Genomic DNA, 22,571 nt, shown 5'->3' with positions numbered 1-22,571 from the left:
GGAGGATGTGTCAGTGGCCGAGGCTCTGGGGGCTGGTAGCAGTGGTGGTGGTGGGGTACACTGGTGGTAGCGAGGGCCTCAGGGAGGCTCCTGTTCAGTGGAGAATCCCAGCCAAGGTTATTCCTCTTGGTATTGGTTGTGGCCATGGAGATAGCCACAGTGGCGCCATGTTTAGGTGCTTTGAGTGGCTGTGGAGCTGGAGTCCGAGGCTCAGTATCTTGTTAAACTATTGTGTCGCCTGTGACACGGTACTCTCTGGGCATGGGTAAATGCAGCTCCCATCAAGCCAAGGACTGTAACTCTGAGGCACTCCCTCATAGTTTGGATCCAGGGGGCAGAGATGTAGCCATGATCCTGGAGGTCAGGGCCCAGTACTGGCACAGCATACGGTGGATGGGTACTGTATTCCAGAGGTTCAGGGCATGTAAAGCAGGGCAGAGCTGCAACTTGAGTCCTGAAGTAAATAGGGCTGAGGCAACTCAGGCTCCAGGAGAGGGGGTGTAACATGTATCAGTGGCCCTGGACTTTGTAGGACCTTACGGGATGCAGCTGTGGGCCAGGCACTATGAGGCCACTGCAGTAAAGACCTTGAAGTTGTGACTTGAGGTATGGGGGTGGGGAAGAGTGCAGTGTTAGCTCCATTCCCCAGGGAGGTAGGGTACTGCAGGAACTCAGACTCCGGAGGGCTGGTCCAGATCCAGGAGGGTGGGGCACATTGCCTATCTAACCCAGAGCAAGGTAGCACAGCTAAACCAAGGCTATACTTTCTTGGATGGGTGGGCATCAAAAGGGCTTGGGCACCAGGACTATGACTGCTCTTTTGGGTCAGAGTTCTAGTTCCCAGGGTCAGGGCACAAGGATGGTTCCAGTGCTGAGTGGGCACAACTGCTTTGCAAGCTTAGTGTAGCTTCTTGCCTGGGTAACAGTGCCTGGCGTTTCAGAGGCAAGGCTCAACATAGGCTCAGGTGCTGGGGCGGCAGGTGCTCTCCTAGCCAAGGCTCCAATTGCTTGGGGTCAAGGTACCAAGTTGGTTAAGTGCTGAAGGGGTATAGCTGCCCTGAAGGGCTGCAGCTGCTACACCAGCTCAGGTATGTGTCCTCCAGTGTTCTAGGGTCCCTCAGGGAAAAGGTGCTACACAAACTTGGGCGCTGAGGTCATAGCTAAACCAGCAGTCTAGACTCTGTCTGAGTGGCTGGGAGCAGGGTATATTAGCACCCAGGATGGGTTGCTATGATCGAGTGCTTCGGAGGCAGTTTGCTGAGAGGCATGGGGAGTTGTGGCACCCAGGCTGGGAATGGTAGACACCATGTGTGAATGTGGTGATTGATGGCAGAGCCTTGGGTTGGAGAGGTGCACAGACTGCTGGGCTCCAGGGCAGCATGCACTATGGTTAACAGCGTCTCAGGGTTCAGGATGGTGCAGTGCAGAGCAGTGTGGGTCATGGAGTGGGTGCTGGGCAGGGACCTTCCCCTTGTGCGAGAAGTCTCTCCCGCTCTGAGCCTGACCTCAATAGGAGCTTTCTACCACTTCCTTGCTATCTTCTAGCATTCTCCATTAGACCCCGAGTGAAATGTAGTTGTTTGTGCATTGCATTTGCCTTTATTTTTTGCTGGGGTAGTGTCAAGCACCTTTAGTTGGGCATCTTGTTCCAACTGCTTTCTTAACATGGAAGTTGCATTTTCCTGTTTTCTATTTCTTTAGCAGAGATGGACTCTAAGGATTCTGTTAATACTTGCTTAGAAAGTAACAAGCGTAAACTTTATCTTGGTCCTATGGTAAATAACAGGCTATCACTTCTTGTCTCTTTTGTCTGAGAATTTGTGATTTTGGTTGGTGAAGAGCTCATACAGAACATTTGAGAGAACACTTAAAAGTTATGCACGAATAAGGAGGATACACTGTACTTCAGTTACACAGTTTCCCCTTCCTTTTCAAAGTGAGTGGTTGTCATTCTGGCCTTTTTTGTGGTTCGTCCCCTGTCCTCTTGTTTGTCAGTGAGGTTTTCCAAGGCTCCGTCCTCACCCTGCTGCTCCCAGGGGGAGGACTTCACTGTCCCTGCCTGTTTGTGAGGATGCTCACTTTTGCACCTTCAGCCCAGGCCTCTCTCCTGACCTCAGGGCCCCCTCGTGTCTCACCTCCTGGAAGACAGTCATTTGCCTGGTTTTGGTCTAGCAAACAGAGGTGTTGACCGCCTGAGTGGCCAAGGGTCTCAGCCCTTCTTTGAATGTCCCATCATGGCTGTGGTGGTAAGGTCACCTGGAACCTGACCATCATCCTCAACTCTGTCCTCTCCCCGTCACCACCTCCATCGGTTTCACTGACCCTTTGTCCTAAGTAGCACCCATATTTCCTGTATCCTCTCCAGGACTAGCACTCCCGTCCCAGTTCAAACACTTTTCCGTCTGAACTCTTTCAGCAGCCATGTAACTGCATTCCTAACCCTGGTTTAGTTATCATCAAATCCACTTTCCACGAGCTGCTACGAAGACCTTCCCAGGCTCTCAGCCCATTTCTTCACCCCTCCTGCCTCTGCATCTTACCTTGTAGCAATGCCAAACTGCTCGCAGCTTCTTTCTCGCTTACCACCTTGCTTATGCTTGTGCTTTTGTTCTGATTGGATTTCAACTCTATGACTCCATTTTATCTTGTAAGATTCTGCTCAAGGGCTGGGGATTTAGCTCAGCAGCATAAGCACCTGACTGGCAAGCCCAAGGTCATGAGTTGGGTCTCCGGTACCAAATTAAAAAAAAAAAAAGATTCTGCTCAGGCGTGACTTGCTGCAGAAAGCTTTCCAGTTTCAGCTTTCTTTCCCCTGGGCAGATGAGGTATTTGTCCTCTGTGCTCTTCGGGTTTGCAGTACAAACCACCAGTACTCTCCTTCCACTTCGGAGAAAACTGGCTCACTTGGAAGTAGCATGTTTAAATTATTTTGCTTTTAACCCAAATATACAGAGGTAGATGTTTTCTTCTCATCTCAATGTAAGGGCAAGTATGAAAGGCTAGATGTGAAGAAGAAAAACCATACCAAAAGGAACTTTTTCAAACAAAGCCCAGACCCAGGACTAGGATCCAGATGATTCAAGTGAGGCCTCTAGGCTGTGATATGGAGCGAGGGCTTTGTCCTAAATTTTCTCACCTTAGCCTAGACCTTCCTGGAAGCCTTCAACAATTAGAACAGAAGTAAGGACAAGACATTTATTCTGACCTGTGCTTCAGTAAAATAATGATGTGGGAGTATAACCACCTGAGCAGTTAGAAACAGGGAGGGAAGGAGACCCAAGTGGGAACAGTGACTTCAGCGGCCAAACACGGGGCTGGGCGCGCAGCACTCACCTCTGGCATGGAGCTCACTTCGTGCACCTGGCCGATGAGCTTACAGTAGGACTGAAAAAGGAGCAGCAGCTGGAAGTGGAGTTTATACAGTCTCTGGCACAGTTCTAGTTGCTAGAGAGAATGTGCGTGGGAAGACACAGTTATTAAGAACGCTCTTGTACAACCAGTGAAATCTCAGTGCAGACACTTTTTAGTAAAAACATTAAGGCAACACAGCTAGTTGTTGCTCCCATAAAACAGAAAAACAAAATCCAGCCAATAAATATTGGTGAGAAATTCATAGTGCACTATGGAACATTACATTCTGCATGTCAGAAGATGACTAATTAGAGAGTAGCACCTATAAAAAGACTGAGCTGCTACATTTCCATTATATTTACAAATTAAATACCTACAAATTATAGCTTCATGGTTGTATTAGTTTTTATAAGCTGTAATTATTGCTTTTAAAGTGAAGAATTTGCTTGATTAAGAAAGGCAAAATACTAAGTATTTCTAGGTGTTAAATTTACAAACTGAGCAGATGCTTGCGAGACCCCTCTGTGTGATGGCTGTGGCTGGCATTGAACAGACACCTGTCCTCCCATCTGTGTGAACACCAGCCTCACAGTTCTGTAAGCACAGCCTTCTACTTGGTGCTCAGTGTTCACTGTATGAAAGAGATACAGAAGGGGCCAAAAAAACTTAAGAACTTAAGAAAACATCTACACTTCCCATGGAAACCCACATTGTCCAAAATGCGCCTTGATCCTCTGGAATTTGAAATGTTTTCATTATACAGTTTACGTGTATTAGGAAGAAAGAATGGTCAGAGTCATCTCAGCAACAATGACTACACTACTCTCTTAGCTTATCCTCTACATTTTGCTTATTTATTTCAACAATGGGTTAGCTCCTAGGTAGTGGCAGGGGGTTTGGTGAAAGAGTAGCCTTCGCTGTATAGGATTTGCTGGCTTGGTAGTCATCAGTGAAAGTGAGTTATAAATGTGTCTCAGACAAAAAGCTTCACTGTTCAGTTTCCCAGTGTGGCTAAGGACGGTTAAGTAGACTCCTCTTTAAACCTACTATAAGAACTTCAGCTTGGAACTCAGAGCTTCAGAGTGACTAAAAAGTTTCCCCTAAACCATTTAAGAAGGAAGAAGTATAAGAATTTAAGTTTAGTTTTAGAAGGAATATTCTGTAGATGTAATAAAAATAATATCATGTTTTATCCTAATTTTTTAAAATTACTAAAATTCATGCTCAGAATATGCTGAAGATGTTTTCTGTTTCTTCCCGCTCTTTCTATGTTCAGAGAGGAAAACAATTTTGCTTAGAATTGATTCTTCAATACTGGTAAGCAGCCTAAGGAATAGCTACACTTGCTAATTAACTCAAACTGGGTCTTTGGTTGCTTTGTAGAACATTTTCTTATACTGCCATTTACATTTTGAGCAAACCTTTTTAAAATCTGGTATGAAAGAGAATTACCAGGGACTTGCAAATAAATAAAAACATTATTTAAAAGCAGTATTAATCCAATTAAGGGTGAAACCTAGCTATGAAAACTCTTGACCTTCCTAAGTGACAAATAATGATAGTTGTAATTTAAAATATTCTATTGACCACACGAGAATTCATAGCAATGTAGGTTTCTACTTTGGGGCAAAAGCAGCCCAGAATGCTATGGATGAAACTGCCATGTCTCAATCTACCAAAGAAAATAAAATTAAATGAAAAAGGGAAAACATGCTAAGATATATAATAGTAATAGTAAAAATAAGGTTTGTTATGGATCCATGCCTAACTGGACAAAGAGTATGAAAGAAAGTTAACTTACTGCAAGAGATTCCATTTGCTACACAGCAAGCATGGCACAGGAAACAAAGGAAAGGAAAGAAAGTACAGGGTCAGTGTATGCATGCAACAGAAAGCATGGCCCTCTTCCAGGAGCAGAACCCGCAGCAGTGGGAGCGTTACTGGCCCGGATTTGATAAATGGTTGTCAGTGTTGTACCCACTCCACATGCACAGCACTCCTGTTAAAAACAAGCTCTAAAGGAAAACATATCATTGAAAACACATAATTTTTAATCTTTTAAGTTACCTGATTAGTTGGTTTAGATTTTGTCAGGTCAGTCTTGGAGACTAGACATAAAAATTCTTACTGCTTGGAGATTGTAGTGTATAAATGTTGTATGTAATACAGTAAAACTGTGAGAAAGACAGCTGGATAATTTGAAGAATACAGTTTCAAATTATAGTATTGCTTTATATTAAGGTAGTATTTAATATGTCTGGTTTATAACTACTAAACTATGGCCACACAGTTAACACTGAATATAATTAACAATCCAAGTGGCATTTTGTTTAGTTGGCTTGGCTTCCAAATTTCACATTTTATAAGACTGCTAGACATGCTAATTTCAAAGGAATAAACACTGTATAGTTTACTCTCAAACAAGTATGAGATACGACAAGTAATTTTCTGGCACTTCAATAATATTTTTCTCTAGTAGATAATTTCTAAACATAGTTTAGAATTGTTAGTTAACAACAGTTTAGGTGTTTGATAACCACAACTTGACAAAATATTTTTTAAAAATCAATCTGACCATTACTAGTAAAAGGTCAATGTATCTGGTTCTGAATTGTCAAAATCTTTAAGGGCCTGTCTCACTCAGTTTTTAATTCTTGACAACAAAAATCTCTTTAAAGCCCTTTCAAAATTTCTCTTGAGTTATCAATTTAATGTATTATTCTTTAACATAAGATACAGTGGGGGCTGGGGATTTAGCTCAGCGGCATAAGCACCTGCCTTGCAAGTAGGCGGTCGTGAGTTCGATCCCTGGTACCAATAAAAATGAAAAAGACAAAAAAAAAAAAAAAAAAAAAAAAAAGATACAGTGAAAAGAACAAAGAAAAGTACCAAATTCTTATTTATTGGTCACTAAAAATGCAGTCAGTAAAAGGTCACCACAGTTTTTGCTCTTGTGCACCAGAGCTCTTCTCCAGCACCTACTGCTAGTTTCAATGGGGCTCGGCACACTGATGGTTACACTATATTTACTGAGTCGTTTTTGGACCCTGGCCATATATATCTCTGTGCTTCCAAAGATGATTCTTTAAGCCTGTGATATTGATTACATGGTATGAGGTAGTTACTATTTTCAAGAAAACTTTGTCTAAGTAGTTTCTGTAACTGAAACTTACACACGTTATCACATAGGCACACAGGGCCGGTTTTCACATCTCCACGCACACAGCATCTGCACTGGGAAGACTTTTCAGAAAGCAAACACTATGGAAGTGTTTAGTGTGCATATTAGCAAGTAGGTGCCTGGGCCAAGGAATCTACGTTTCAGCAGTGTGGAGCGCAACGTGCTGAGTAAATTACACGACCATGTGTGAAGAAAACTGTGGTCCTTTTGCTGTTTTTCAAAACAAAGTAGTAATCCCAGGAGGTCATCCAGAGAGACAAAGTAAAAGCTTCCTGACCAATAAAGGCAAAGGAAGCCCTCTGTCTCGGCTTGGTGCTAAGGAATGTCACTGTCCCACATTCCTCCCATCAGGCATCTGGGACATAAAATGCTGTAGTGTGTTTCTTGGGAGATGGCCAGCTTTGATGAGTGCCAGTTCTTGGTATCTCCTTTCTAAATTCTCCTTTTTAGGTAGGTTGCTTCAAGCTTCCTGGCTGTTTATTATCTCAAAATCCTTCCCTATGCCACAGTTTTGGACCCGATTTGCATCTACTGTTCCAAAATGTCATGAACAATGCCTGGCTAATGGGCTGTTTCATGGAAAATATTACAACTTTCTTTCCCCCTGGGTCAGTGTCTTCCTGTTCTCAGGTTTTTAAAAAATATCCCGTTAGCCATCTTTATAAATGTAGCTGTGGACTGGTGATTTAAGGGTGTTTTGTCTATGTTGTGGGAGTACGATTATTTTATTTGGTCTCGAGAATTTATTCATGCTTTGTTTCTTTTCTTTTGATATGGCCTGATTTATAAAATCAGTTTTGGAAATATGCTTCCTTAAAATGAGAAAAAAAATTCCCAAGAACCCATGGTGTTAAGAACTGGTCATTAACTCGTAGGGAACAGGCAGCTTAAAAAGCCCCCAGTAGCCCAGACATGTCTGCTTTTGCCTCAGTCTGCCTGCAGATGGTTTCTATGCTTATACTTGGTCAGGGAAAGGAAAATTTGACATGACTGAAGATGAACCACAGCATATTCAGCTGCTTTCAGATTTACTTTGTGAAAGTTATGGGTTAAAACTAAATGGGATAAACTTTAGATCCTAGATAGACAGGAGGTAACACAGCCTAACAACCAGGGTCTGTACTCAGTAGTGAGCAGGTGTATCTAACCTCCTAGACAGGAGCAGTGTGCATGTACCTGTTAACACCGCGTGGCTTTGGCACACAGACTGCTACACTTGTTGAGTAGTTATTCTGGACTTTGGTCATGAATGTCTATAAAAGCTTGGAAATATAAAGACCTTAAAGCCTTTGACACAGAAAACACATCTTGGGGCATTTACTATTTCTTGTGAAAACTATAGGAGACATTTCTTTAGCAGATACACGAAAGAAGATTGCTTGTAGAATAAAGGCTGATCAACTGTATCTGAAGGAGGCAGTTTAATGGATTACAGGTGAACCGGAGAAAAGTCTTGTTCAATGTTTACCTTGTTCAACTTGTCTAAAACCACTGCTGCGTATCTGACTTTGGGATTTTATAATACACTATTTTCTCTTCAGTGTAGCTCATCACATACTCCCTTTCAAGGTTATTTTAGCTATCAGGCCTTTGGGTATATAAAGTGCAAATTATATTATGCAAAAGCAATTTTAATGGAAATGAATCCAGGTTCCATTTATTTCCACCAAGTACTCACAAGTCATCAGAAGTACTGAGCTGTATGAATATTGGTAGAATTAGCCTTAAACTATGGCAATAACTGAAAGATAGCTGAGGGAGAAATTCAATCACAAATATGTGGTTTGGAGTTCATTTTTCTGGTACTTGCAATCAAACTCAGGACCTTGTGCTTGCTAGGCAAGCACTTATGCCACTGAGCTTCATCCCTGCCCTTGGTTTGGATTTTTGAACCTTTCATTTAAGCATGGATTTAAGGATATGCTGAGAGTTTACCTGTTGCTTTTTAGGAGGGAAAATATCAACTTAACTTACATTTTTATTAAATATATATATGTTTGTAATTTATTACTTTAATGAAAGATGTATTACAGGTATTAACTGTTTTTTTTTTTTTTATAATTTGAGCTCTAGTCAGCAAGAATTGGTTTTGTTAGAGGGATTTTATCTGGACCTTCTGGAAAATATGTGAATATGTAGATTTTCTTCCTATCTCCTATAGTGAAGTTTCAGATTCAACTGCTTTAGGAGGAGTCTTATAAAGTTGCATTTTTATCCAGGATTCCAAATGATTCTAATAGAAGTGACCTTGGATTACACTTTGAAGAAGGGATCATAAAAATTTCTTTGTTTTGAAATTTTCAGGTCTGAAATGTTTTCATCATAATGGAAGATATAGAACTAATAGGGCCTGTAAAAGGCAAAAAGATTAAAACAATTCTTATACATATTGTCACAGCTGATTTCTACTAAAACAAAAGACTTTTCTAATCCGCCTGATGCTCGACACTTCTCAAGATCTTGTTAGTTTTCTCTTTCCCTTTTCCTCTCCTCTCTTTTGTTACTTTTTTTTCTTCTCCTCCTTCCCTTCCTGATTTTTCTTCTCTCTCTCTCTTTTTTTTTTTTGATTATTGCATTGTGTGTACATTATTAGCATCTGTAGAGACTACATAGTATGCTATCTGGCATGTAACCATAATTTAGTCAAAGCTCTAAAGGCAGTATATACTTAATGTTTAGTCCTTTTGTTGGATAGCTACCAAACCATTTTGTATGCTGATCACGTATAGCAGGTTTTTAAAGAAGAATCATTAAGAAATGTTTACAGGAACTCCCTAAATGTATTTCTAATAGTTTATCTGTACTCTTTTATACCAGTAAATCTGTTTGCCTGGATATAAAACTCTTAGTTTGGGAGTTTTTCCTAATACCTTAATTTTCCTCTTCTCAAATAGGTTAAATGTATCATCCCTGTCTTCTAGCCTAAAATCCCAAAGTGAGGTATGCAAGGATTTAACCTGTCTTTGGCTGATTTTTTATCAATGCCAACAAATTGAGAGTGGCAAATGGCTCCAACCAACATCAGAAAAACCTGTTCTTCGCAGAAGTCTATATATTTTTGATTTTTTCTTTTCCTTTGGCCTTAAGGCCATCATGGTTTTGTTAGTATTCTTCTGCTGATACAGAACTATGCTATTTACATATACAGTATCTGAATGTCCTAACAAGGGAAAAAAGGAAGAGTGGAAAGAGTCCCTGATGGAGGCCTTTTATGTGTTACGCTGTCCACCTGATAGGTTCGTTCACAGCTTTAAATGTTTAAATGTGAAAGTGACATGAGCCACTTCCTCAGTGGAGACTTTCCCCACGGGTAACCATCCCCATTCTGAAGGCAGAACTGCCCGCTCCTCCCATCTTCAGGGCACGTCTCCCTGATTGTAGAATGCCACCTTGGCACTTCAGTACTGTACGCATGGCCATCTTTATCTATTAGATCGTAAATCCTTTATGAGCAAGGTCTATCTCTTTATCTCTTTAACTTCATATACCTAGTACTTTTAATGACACATTAGAGGCTCTAAGGCAAATGAATACTCTGCCAACAAAACTAAATGAAAAGGAAAAAATATGATTATGATCAGTATAGTTTTTTCCTCAAGTGACAGGATGTTTTGATGTAGGTATAGTTTACAGATGACTCTTTTCATGGTATTTTAAAAAAAGAGACCCATCAAAGAAGACACTGGAAGTAGAAAAAGAAGTAGTTTTTGTTACATATGATGTTTTCTCCTGATTGTCAACTTGGTTTGAGCGATTCTCAGTAAAATATGGATTGTGGTGCATTTGGTAGGCCATGGGGCAGGACTCTGGGGACCACATCTGGTCTCCACATTCCTTCTGGCTTTCCCTCTGTCCTATGCTTTCTGAGTGCCGTGAATTCTCTGTCATGCTTGTCTACCATGTTGTTTCTGACTTGGACCTGACCAACAACAGAGTCAAATCTCCAATACCATGAGCCAAAATAAACCTTTTTTTTAAAACTTAAAACCAATCAACTACAGGTTGCAAGCTTCTCATTCATGGATTATGTAGAAACAGTAAACATATACCTGAGGTTGGCAGTGTCCAGAAAGACCCTAATAGTTGGAATGATGATTTGAATATACTAAGATGAAGTTTAGTAGGGCTACAAATATACATTTTGTACGTGAGTCCAAAGACTTACACTATATGTTCAAGCAGTGCCCAGAAATCTTTTGTAAATGGTAATATGTCAAGTGAGATCCCTGTGAAAAATGCAGAAGAAACATCTCAGCTTTCCTCCTCTGGAACTGAGGAGATGAGTTGTGTTAGCCACAGAGCTGGCCCGAGACTTTGCACCCTGGTCTAACTTTATCTGAATTTAAGTCACCTAGTAGTAGTTACTCCAGAATAAATTCCACAAGAGAGATCAGTGGATACCAAAACGCTTAAGTCATAAAAGATTTTTCTCTCTTAAATGTGCAGGCTGACAACACACTGGTGAGGCTGTGTCTGCAAAGGAGTGAAACTGATTTTGTGAGACACACACAAATCACGCTGCCTGTTTTATGTCATATTTAGTGTACGCTGCAGCTTGTTTTGGGTAATTATTATAATCACTAGGAAGCCTAAATCATTAACCAATCATAGGTATTTTGAAAAAATGCCTTCCCTCAAGTGTATAAGGCATTGTAAAAATACAGTGAAAATGTTAAAAATTTAAAAGTAATTCATTGCAGTAAAAGATACATTGTCATTAACTGTCCCCCTCCCCAAATATTCCCTCTCACTTTAAAACACTCATCCCAGTATTCCTTTCTGAAGCAGTTCTGATGTCATCTTTTGAGAGTGCCTTGGGTTGCACTGTGGTGGCTAGCTGGATGCTGTCAATTGATTTAAAAGATTTACCTTTCTGGTCATTGTGACTTTGGGGAAGAGTCAGAAGCTGCAAGGTGCCAGGCACAGTGAAGAAGGTAGCTGAGGGCACAGGGAAATGATTCATTTGACAGAAATTCCGTAAACATTTTGAATTGACATCACGACATCAAGGTAGTCATGAAAGAGGATTCTAGAACTGCTTCAGAAAGTAGAGAGAAGGAGGGGATAAATGTGTTTGAAGGAAGGGGAGTATTTTGAGGAGTATTAAGAGCAATGTGTCTTTCACTGAAATAAAATTTTATTCTTTTTTTTTTTGGTACTGGGTATCAAACTCATGACTTTGTGCTTCCTAGGCAGGCAAAATTTTTACTTTTAATGTACACATTCACTGTACTTGTTAATCACACCTCAAATGTCGTAGTAATCAGTACTTTCACTCTGTACTTTATATCAAATATAGATCAGTAAGTTATAAATGCATTGATCTCTATTGTGGTCCCCATTGTACTTTCCCTCATGCAAAGGATGCTTAGAATAACTGACTACCTCACATTATTTTAGGAGACACGGAACCTGCTGTAGATACACAATATACATAGGCACAGACGTGTAAGTCAGAGGTAGCTGTAATCAGCAAAGTATCTCCAACTCTGGAAATAAGACCTCCGTATTAATATGGAATGATACTATCATTTCTCCTAAAGGGCCCCCTTTAGTGTATAAAGATAGCCCCCCAGTTTTTTTGCATGTCCTAGTTTGGCCTTGTACAGTGTAAGTGTTAACTGTGATGAAACCTAATTGCTAGTGTGCATAGCTAAATCTCATTTTCAACAGTGGTATAGTCAGGGCTGGGGAAATTAAGAGTATGTGATTTGAGAGTGTGGGCCATGCTAGACAACCTCCAGGGCCTACTAGGAAATCCAACTGAGAATTTAGCTGGGTGTCTTGATGGTTTTTATAGTCACCAGTCATTGCTGGACTTATTAGAACTGCCAATTTCTCTCAGGCAAAATACAGCCTGCCTTCTGGACCAGCCTCGGATCTGCAGTCATCACATTCATGGGGCTGAAAGCATCTGTCCCAGAACAACTGGTTAGTGCCTGAATTTTTCTTGTCACCAACATGTCCATGAGCCACTCAGGGAAATCTGAATTCCACATTAGTACCAATAATGGGGCCAGTGCCTCTTTGGTCTTACTAAACTGTTGGAAACATTAGACTAGAATTTGGCTTTATACCAATCTTTTCGCAACAAATCCTACTCTCATCGCTCCTGGACAGTTTATGGACCCTCAATATACATGCAGATTCTTAAATTCATATTAGACATTTTAATGCATGCTAAAAATTCTTCTCTTAATTCTTTCCGATATGCATGTTCTGCCTCAAAGTAACTTAGAGAAAGCTGGATGAATAGGAAAATATGACCTTTGGTATTTGCTTCTTAGTTTCTTTACTTGCAAAATGGAAAACTCCTTATTTTTAAAGGATTGTCTTAAAGGATTAAATGGAATTGTAGGTGTACAGTACCTGAAATGCAGTTTCTTCTTTCCCCTTTTGTATTTTTAAGATTATTGCAAACAGAGTTGCTACATATAAATGAATGAAGATGAACTCTATTTTCCTAATTCCTAGGTTTAATAAAAGCACAAGAAAAGCGATGGGACAGACTACTGCATATGTTTATATTCTGCAAAACAACTGTCTGCCCTATGAAAGACCAGATATATTACTCTGGTCCTGGAACATTCTATTATCCAGTGGTGACATAGTCTTCGTGGTCTGTGAGTGCACTCTGATATTTCCACAATGATGAAGTCACCTAATGAACCATTTTTCAGAATATATCCCTGTTGTTATTTAGTGCATGATGATCTGTGTATAAAGTAGAGAAAAATGGATGAGGACGAAGTGAGTAGCCAGAATAAACAAAAACAAATAAAAGTTTGAGGAAGATGAAGAACCAAGAGGGAGAAAAAAATAAGCAACTAAACCAAGTAAAGCCTCTCATCAGAAATAGTTACAGGCATAATGGGTACACGTTTTCAGATTAGGATATTTAAGCAAGAGGATCACTTAACTAGAATTTCTGTTATCATGAAGTAGGGTTAGCCAGAAAACTAAACAAATATGAGATTTGGTTTCAATCCTTTTTCCAAAAAAAACCTAAAAAAAGTGTATTAAAATGCACTTTGCTGCTTGAGTTTTTATTACACAAAACACAGGATTATTGAAGATAAACACTGAGATAACTTATTAAATATACTACTCTGAAACTATACTGTGAAGCAGACTACATTGTGCTGACTGTAAATCCTAACTGGTAATTGCTTCACGGACGGAGATTTGAATAGCAGAACATAGCAGGGCAAGGATTGAGCTGGAATTAGAAGGCATCAGTGCCACTGGGGCCACAAGACTGAAACCTGAGTAATACTTTATTTCTTATACTTCTATTCAACTGTAAAGGAGGAGGAGGAGAAACTTGAGACATTTATAGCTAAATGGATGCACCTCAAGACTCTTACGTGAAATACACTGGACAAACACGTAAATATCACAGTCTCTATAGTGTGAGAAATGCAAAGTGTAAATAGAACCAGAATGTATAGTAGATATTGTGAGACAGGAAGAAATTGTTCAAGGGAGAGCAGAACTGGGGGTGGGGATGAGAAAAGCAGGATAAAATGGAAACGAAGCTTTGTAAATAGGAGAGGAAAAGGGGTTGAAGGGAGCAGAGGAGCATGGGAAAAAGGAATCAAGACCTGTCACCTACAGGTACAGATCCCCTACGATGATGTGGTCATTATGTATGCCTTCAGATACACATAATGCCACAAAAAACTAAAAACAGAAAAAAAGCACTTCTGAAACATGCTCATGGCACAAATATCCAGTAAAGATCAGAGCTGCAAATCAGCAGCAGCACATGACAGATGTACGTGCAGAGACGAAGGGAAGAGTACTGTTCCCTGTGATTTCAAATTGCACTTTTGATAATGCATTGCTTATGAATAGCATCAAACTTTTATTTTAAAAATACAATATAAAGAATGTATTTCATACATTTTCTTATGTTTCCAGATTTTATGGCCACGCTATCGTTCTGCCTGTCACTTAATCATCCAGGAAGACTTAGTCAAACTTTGGTCTCTTCAGTTACAAAATGAGCTACACTGCCTGCCTGGTCACCCATCTAGAAAGGATCAAACGACTTAACATGAAGTATGAATGTTTGTCTTAATTAAGGGCATAAGCTGAACTTTAATACCTTCTCTAGATATTTCAATCTCTGGTCTCTGCACAAAACCTAATAAGAGGCTCATTAAGTGAGTCACCGCTGGCAAGGAATTATTCCCAGGACTGAGAAGTTGTTCAGTAAAAACTACCATATCGGGATTGAGTCACTGGTACTAGGCTACAAATTTTTATCCCAAACTTCTCTTTCCTTTTACATTGGTAAAGTATTATTTCTAACAGGCACATGATTTCATCGCTTGGAGCAGGTGCAACCTAAATGCTTTCCCAGTGATGCAGGTCCAAGGCCCCACCTTCTCCCAGGTGGGCAGCGTCTCGTATGGCCTGCTGGCTGCTTTAGTCTGTCTCCAGATAGAGGGGCAGCCTCAACTTAACCATCCCTGCCGACCACTGCAGCAACATACCATGCCCCGCCTGGTTTGGCTTCTGCCAACTTCTTTTTTGACGTACATTTTGCTGCGGCTCCAGAAAGTTCTCTCGGGCTGTTATTTTAGATCTCACCTAGAGGACGCTTCCATGGAGCAGCCGACCCAGACCTGCCCTTCTCTTTGGTTATTTGCCTCCCTCTAAGCTTCCATAGCCCGCTGTTTCTCATGTCCTTAGTGGCATTAATTGCAGTTTCCACCTCTATAGCTTTTTGATGACAATCCCTCTCTCTGACAAGTCAGAAGCTCCACCAGGGCGGAAGTCTTGCCTATTGATACTATTGTATCACCATGTAGATCTCACAGGAGGCACTCAATTGCAGCATGAATAACTTTCTACCCTGGCACACCCTTCTGCCCACTTCCCTTTATAACCCATCACATGTTTACCAGCAGGTTTGAAGTGCATACTTAGAGGTACCCTAAATGGGAAAATCTATTTTTCAGGGGTTGGTGAAAGGTCAACTGAAGAAACTGATTCATAAAGAACCGATGAAATTTGATTTTATGAGTATATTCTGAATTAAGAAAGATTTACTAGAAGATGATTAGTATTGTTAGACACTGTCCAACAAAAAGGTTATTTTTATGCCTTTGCTTTTCCAAAAAGAAGAAAAACCTCCCAAATCCCATCAGCACACAAGTACGCACGGTGAGAACGGCATTCTTTCTGTCTTATGTTCTGGTTTCACGTGAATGTATGCGGTACCTCATTCCAACTCTTTCAAGTTCCATGCCTCCTGGATTGCTCAAAACCACCACACACTATGGACCACAGGAAAGTTACAGCCCTGCAGGATTTTGTTACCTTTTCTTCCGAGTCTCCTGGTTGACAGGTAATTACTCCATCTCTTGATCCTCCTGCAAATGTTGCCTTACAATTTGCAAGCCACTGTTTGCAGAAAAAGAGAGAGACAGACACAGGTAAATTCAGGGATGCCTGAGAACAATTAAAACATGAATTCTTTTAGGAAAAATTTATCATGCTTCTAGTAGTAAAATAAAACTTTGCCAGAATGACTTTTAGGAAAAGATCACCTGAAGGGGTTGAAATTAATATATCTTTTTGGGATCAATGATGGCCATTAAAAATGAAACACTGTGCTTTATCTCTAGCTCACCAGCCCATTCCTATTTTATGTATAAATGAAAATGAATATATATATATATATATATATATATATATATATACACATACATATATGGATAGGAACCTTCCACATGATTGTGATAAGGTGGTTTGTGTGTGGCAGGTCTTCTCCACTGTAAGAAAGGTTATTATACCAGCAGCTCATCTGTTTAGAGATTCTTTCAGTCTTAAGCATCTGGGATATAACATACAGATGTGAAAAGGAACGGAAGAACTGAAATTCACACCTGCATCAGTAGGTTAGTTTCATTTACTAACTAGAATGAAAGGATTGTTTTCGGCAGCTGATGAATAAGAAGCTGGCAAATAATGACAGGGGCAGAGCCACAAAAATGGCCTGAATTGTTACTATGGAATTGAGAACTCTTACCCATGGGCATCCTGTAAGATGAATAACAACACGACAGTAAATAAACCCAAGCCCATAGGCATCTATGTACGTGACATTGCGCTGGGCAGCACAGATGTTAGTTCTCTTTTTAAGAAACACTGTTAGGAACCTGAACCTCTGAGTCGCGTAGGCCTTTTTCAAGCCCACACTTCTATTTCCTTGGAAGGAGCATGGCAATAGCGTCACCGAGGGCAGCTGTCAGCATGCAGGGCTTTTAACCGAAGACCTGTCATTCCTACAGTGTTGGACTCCTTGAAAGGACTCATCAAATGTAATTGCTGTGACCACCAGAGGCCTTACACCCTTACACCTATCCAAGATCACAAGCCCTTAAGTAACTAAGCTGTGATGTGAACCAACATTCATCTGATTTCAAACTCCACACTCTTTCTAGAGTGCCTGGAAGACACAATAAATGTTATGCACACTCTTTCTGAACCACTGAGTTCTCTGCCACTTCAGAAACAGGTGGTGTATGGTGGCTTCTAGATCACTTCTGTCTCTAATATGTTGTCACCTAGATCTATGAAGGAAGAAAAAAGTGAAGAACAATAATAGCCAAGGAGAACCACGGAGTCGGGGGACAGAGCTCCCACGAGCAGGCGAAGGGGGAGGTGAAGACGGGTCACCCCTGCTAGTCCTGAGTGAGCCAACCCTGGAAGGAAAGAACGCTTTCAGATCTCTCTGAGAAAGCAAAAGCTGTAGCACTGATAGAGACCTACTAAACAGGTCTGATCTCTTGGTAGAAACTCTAGGGGGCTAAAAATCGAAGTTGAAAACGTTCTCTTACAGGCTTTGTTTCTAGATAATACGTGTATTGTGCAGGTCTGCTGCCATTAAACTGAGTTTGTGAACAGAGGAAAAGATAAAGTCTGTCCTCTCCCTGCAGAGCCCATCCTGGGTTATCCCAACACCTTGTAATAGTCAGACTCGTTCGGTTTTCACTGCATGCATACGCACAGAAACACAGAAACGTACTGAGAGAGTGGCCTCCTTTCTGTTGTTGTAGGTATCCAAATATTCTTGCAGTTCTAAAACACTGAACTTGAGCTTGTCCAGAAGTCCACAAGAAAGGAGCTAAAGACAGGAAAATAATTTGTATTAAGACATGCAGGGAGATACCATCACACAGGCATGGGTACAAGATAAAGAAGCTTATTTATAGGTAACGCAAAGGGGGTCAATGCCATCCATTTTAATTATCTGTGAATTTATGGTTTCATTCTACTACCAGTTGCAGTGAATACTACTAGCTTATGGATCTAAGTCTCCTAGAAAAATATCTGGCTTTTACAAAACATCAATATAGACAGAAAAGCCTAAGCAAGTATTCCACAGAGGCTCACACAGGTGTGATATACGTTTTTTGTGTGAACTTTACTATTGTGCACTGATATTCCAAGTGGTATGGAGTCGGAACAGACTGTCACACTGATTTTACATTTATTTGAAATCGTGTAAGGGAGAATGATTTCTATCATCTTATGCCATGCTGTGGGGTAACCAACCACGATATGGTTCTTGGAAAGACTGACTCTGCACAGACTTTATGACTCTTCGGTGATTGACACAGAGAAAGGCCACAGATAATCCTGCCCTCACAGAGCCTGTCAGCCTTGCGGGTTAAGTTGTATTCGTGAAGTCATGAGTGGCCTGTGTGGGTCATCCTGTAAAGTCGGTGTTTGTGGGTGGGGATGAGGAACACAGAGGGTGGTGAGTCTCTGAGACTTGGGGGATGAGAAAAGTGATGAGACACTGCCTCTGGAGACCCATCCAGCCTCTCTGGCTGGGCACAAAGGGGATTCAGCAGCTGTCATTGTCTCAGTCATGAGAGGGGCAAGGGACACCTAGCAGCTAGGAGGCCTCAGGGCACATACATGGCGCCTCCTACTCCAGGGAGGGGGCTGTGGAACAGCACAGGCTGCTCTGGGAACACTCACAGTCTCTGCATCCACGAACAGTGTGGGACACTCGGAGCAGGAGGTGAGCATCTGGGAGGAGCTAACGAATTTGGATCCAATTCCCCGGAGGTTATCGCCAAGGTAACTGGCTGCGTCACAGGTCAAGAAGCAGAACCTTTTCTGAATATTCTGCAAAGCAAGATAGCAATGATTTGCCAAGGCCAAATTCAGCTTATACACTAGAAAAAACTACTTTTGTGTCAGGTGAGACTTTTAAAATCTTGTAACTTAGCTACAACTTGGGAGGCTGAGGCAGGAGGATTCCTGTAAGTTCAAGGCCAGCCTGAACTACACAGCGAGACCCTGTCTCAAAAACCAAACCAAAACATAAACCCAAAACACCCCCATGAAACTGTATTAAAAATATATGTATGTCATTTTGAAATATACATTGTAGAGTGGCTAAATTTTTTTTTATCTTTTTTTTTTCTTTTTATCGGTACCAGGATCGAACTCACGACTGCCTGCTTGCAAGGCAGGCGCTTTTGCTGCTGAGCTAAATCCCTTGCCCCAGAGTGGCTAAATCTACCATATGCATTATCACAGACATATTTTTTGTGGTGAGAACTTTAAAATTTAAAATTTACTCTTAGCAACTTGTGCTTGTTAATCATGTCTGTAATCCCAGCACTCTGGGAGACTAAGGCAGGAAGGCTGCAAGCTTGATTTCAGCCTGGGCTATTTAGTAAGACTGTCTTAAAATAAGTTCTGGGTTGTAGCTGAGTGTAGAGGCCTTGGGTTTAATCCTAGTAATTCCCATGCATGTGGACACGTGTACACACACACACACACAGTTTTTAAAAAACCTTTATAAAAATATCAAATGAGCGTGAGTCCTCTGGGAAGGGAGAGAGGGCAGAGTGATGAGGACAGGCCCGGCAGATCCCTTCAAGGACCTAATGTCACAGCCACCTGGGACTGAGGGTGCCAACAGCAGCCAGCGTGCTGGGAGGGATGGTGGCTGACAGCATTTGAGGCCAACATTCATGAGACTGCCGCGGAGAGGGGAAGGCACAGCTATGTCTGCAGGAGGGAACGGGACAGTCCCAGAACAACACACCAAGCCCTCATCTAACTAGTCAGAGCCGGTTCTAGGGTCCCGGGTGTGTCCAGCAAGCCCGCACCTTAAACAGAGAGGAGAACACATGGAACGTGTACACCGCGCAGGAGCCGTCGGAGTCGCACATGAGCTGGTTGATGTGGCTGCGCCAGGCCTCCTCGGCGTCATCACAGGCTGTGGGCTGAAAGGCAGCGAGGATGGCCGAGAAGAAGGGCGAGGGAGGGGGAGAGACTCCTCTGTCTCCGGCCCCAAAGCTGGAAGACATGAGAATGGCTCTCAGGGCCCGATGTCCTCTCGCTGGCTGCACCCTGCTACCCTGACTGTCTGGCCCGCTCTTCCCTGGAGGGCGCTGCAGGCCTGGCTTTCATCAGAGGTCTTTTCTCACTCTGGGAAATAGATTTCCACCTCCAGCATGTCTGTGATTGCACCATTTCTGATTCCTTATCCACACACAGTCCCTCGCAAGCACCTGGCAAGCCTCTTGTTTTCCCAAGTCCAAGAGATTTCCCCCAAATAAACATCTATTCCTTTGCTTTGGTACTTGCATTCATCTTTATATTTTTGCTGTGAAAAATTATAACACAAATTTTGATTCTTCTAATTTTTCCTTTATAGGTAGAGAGGATTAATGAATGCATGTGTAAATGCCCAGAAGATGAAGGCAGAGGTGGAAAGAAATGAGAGACAGGAAGAAGGGAATGAGATAATGAATAAAACAGAATAAAAACCAAAAATTCAAATTCTTTTCCAGGTATCATCTCAGCCTTCCATTTGACAGGTATCAGTCACCATGACAGAAGGCCTTTATCTAGCTTTTTCATAAAATTTTATTGGTTTTCCTCTAATTCTTTTTCAACTTTCAGAAGAGTAATGCTGGGCCCTCCTTTTTCTCTCCTGAAGTGAATCTGTATCGTTTATAACCTATGCTAGATGCTGAGTTTATCTGCACAGTGGTGTTCTTATCTGTTCTTTTTCATACAGATCACTAGTTTCAGAATCATCGGCCACCCAGCTCAAAGACACCGATTTAAAGGAGAGTCGATATTTAGTACATAAAGAGCTTCTTGTTCACACCTTTTAACTCTAAATGGAAAGAACACATTTCCAAGCCTTGCCAAGCCGGCTTATCTTCAAAGCTTAGAAGGCCTGGACCACGTCCCCCAGCCCCTCTGGCTTTTCGTGCTGCTTTCTGGCTTTATAAATTCTTACCTGGACATCCTTTCGTGGCTCCGTGAGAGGCGCTCTCTGTAGCTGGATGTCCTAACTCACTGAGAGCCCACTGAGCTACGCAATGCCGTGGACTCCGTCCTTAGGAAGCCCAGTAGTGCAAGTGTGTCGCTGAACTTGAGTAAGCACAGACACGACACCACACACCATGTGCACTCAGGCCCACCAAGGGTGTCCTTACCTTGCCAGGGTAAACTGGTCTAGGCCTTGAGTGCCTTTCTCCTCTGCCTCAGTCGTATCTAGACTGAAGCTGTCACTGCATTCGAAAGCTGCTGGGAGCTCATTGATGGAACTTGAAAGGTCATCCTCGTGCACTGTAGTGTCTTCCTCCTCCTGGACACCTTCCGCCTGGAGGCATGAAAAGAAAAAACAAAACAAAACAAAACAAAAAAAACCCCCGGTGCATGAGAATATATAAAGAGAAAATAAAATCCTGACAGCAATTCTTTTTCTAGCTACAATATAGTCTATTACTAGAACCAGAAATTCTCCAAGTACTGTGTGTTCATTATTTTCCTCTCTCTCTCTTCCACAACTGTCCTCAAAGGAGCTCTCAGTAGATTGTGATGTTTGACCCATGCTGATGGAGCATAAGTGCTACACCTGGAAAAGCTGGTCCAACCTCCATGTTTTGCAGAGGAAGGGAATGATGTTCCCTGTAAGAAAGACATTTATCTAATGTCTGATTAATAATCACAGTTGGACCTGAGAAGAGAAACCCTGACTTCAGATTCAGAGGTATGCTCAAGTGATCCAGAGTCCTCCACCAGTCCAGGCCTTTGCATATTGAAGGTTTTCTAAAATCCACTTACACACATGCTTTACTTCTGAATATGAGTACCTGCTTTCAGCTCACTGCGACATGTGGACAGAGCAGTAACATGAAAGGGCTCTGAGGCAGGCAGGGCCAGGATAAGTGAGAGACAGGAAGGAGAGACACAGCAAGCAAAATGGAAAAAGAGGCAGGGCCTGAACTTGGGCCAGCGGGGAAATCAGCTGGAGAACTGATTGTTCTTTATGAGAGGAAGGAAGGCAACTGGATCACACTTCAGAGGAGGAGAGGAAGAAAACACACAGACATGTTACAGTGAGTCATTTTCTTAAAAACAAAACTGAAGCAAACTAGAAATGTACTCTGATTCCAGGATTAGAAGGAGAAATTAGTAAGATTGTTAAAAGATATACTAGGAAAATAGGATGGCTCATGTCTTTGGTGGAACTTCTTATAAATACTGAGTTTCAGAGATTTATCCACAGCTGCTTTCTGCTTTTTAAAACTACACAGGTCCAATGAGGTGAGCCTCTCACATAGACTTTGTTTATTGTGTAAGGGCTGAGAGCTTACAAAAATCTTTATCCTTTCTAATGCCAAAATATAACAGATACCATAGAAACTCAACCCATGAGAGAAACAAGAATAATTCTTTAGAAATGAGATTGAATTTTTACAATTAAATACTTTTTACTACTTAGACAATAGTACTTCTATGAGAAATCTATATATCTTAGCATACAAACTACTGAGAAATATCAAATGCTTATAACATTAAATATACAAGGAGATTTCGGTTTATGAGTTTAATTTGTTTTACAATTTTGGGAAATACGGTTGCATTTATGTTTGTGTGGGGAAGATGGCCGTGGTTGTGTTTGTCACCTGATAGTTTGTGAATGGAAGCAAAATTTTGCTGAACATTTTTGTTTGCAAAATGAATTGTTGGCAAAGAA

General features: G+C 41.4%; 2 protein-coding genes across 11 annotated transcripts in view; one reads left to right on the top strand and one right to left on the bottom strand.

The window, feature by feature from the left end:
• Window positions 1-22,571, bottom strand: part of Fry (FRY microtubule binding protein) — a 418,719-nt gene that overhangs the window by 7,383 nt on the left and 388,765 nt on the right. For 5 of the 7 annotated variants that reach the window (XM_063232589.1, XM_063232590.1, XM_063232585.1 and 2 more), the window contains 7 exons: window positions 21,025-21,191; window positions 19,681-19,870; window positions 18,536-18,685; window positions 17,574-17,672; window positions 15,863-15,946; window positions 5,153-5,170; window positions 3,334-3,444 (listed from right to left, as the gene is read on the bottom strand). In XM_063232589.1, the coding sequence (XP_063088659.1) occupies window positions 3,334-3,444; window positions 5,153-5,170; window positions 15,863-15,946; window positions 17,574-17,672; window positions 18,536-18,685; window positions 19,681-19,870; window positions 21,025-21,191 (819 nt within the window). The remainder of the gene's footprint in view (window positions 1-3,333; window positions 3,445-5,152; window positions 5,171-15,862; window positions 15,947-17,573; window positions 17,673-18,535; window positions 18,686-19,680; window positions 19,871-21,024; window positions 21,192-22,571) is intronic. The other 2 variants (XM_063232586.1, XM_003477417.5) reach the window with 1 other exon arrangement.
• The window catches only part of Zar1l (zygote arrest 1 like), a 79,108-nt gene that overhangs the window by 44,775 nt on the left and 11,762 nt on the right, over window positions 1-22,571 (top strand). The window contains exons 4-5 of one of the 4 annotated variants that reach the window (XM_063232594.1): window positions 14,456-14,596; window positions 15,502-18,945. The exons of 1 other annotated variant lie outside the window; for it this stretch is intronic. In XM_063232594.1, coding sequence (XP_063088664.1) covers window positions 14,456-14,590 — 135 coding nt within the window. In that variant the 3' untranslated portion in view covers window positions 14,591-14,596; window positions 15,502-18,945. Of the gene's footprint in view, window positions 1-12,377; window positions 12,464-14,455; window positions 18,946-22,571 lie in introns of those variants that run through there. 2 more of the 4 variants (XM_063232595.1, XM_063232593.1) reach the window with 2 other exon arrangements.

The sequence above is a fragment of the Cavia porcellus genome, unplaced genomic scaffold (genome assembly GCF_034190915.1).
Source record: "Cavia porcellus strain 051 isolate PalLab524CR breed Dunkin Hartley unplaced genomic scaffold, mCavPor4.1 scaffold_21, whole genome shotgun sequence".
Lineage (NCBI taxonomy): Eukaryota > Metazoa > Chordata > Mammalia > Rodentia > Caviidae > Cavia > Cavia porcellus.
Note: the sequence above shows the minus strand (reverse complement) of the source record. Positions and strands in the feature narration are given on the sequence as shown.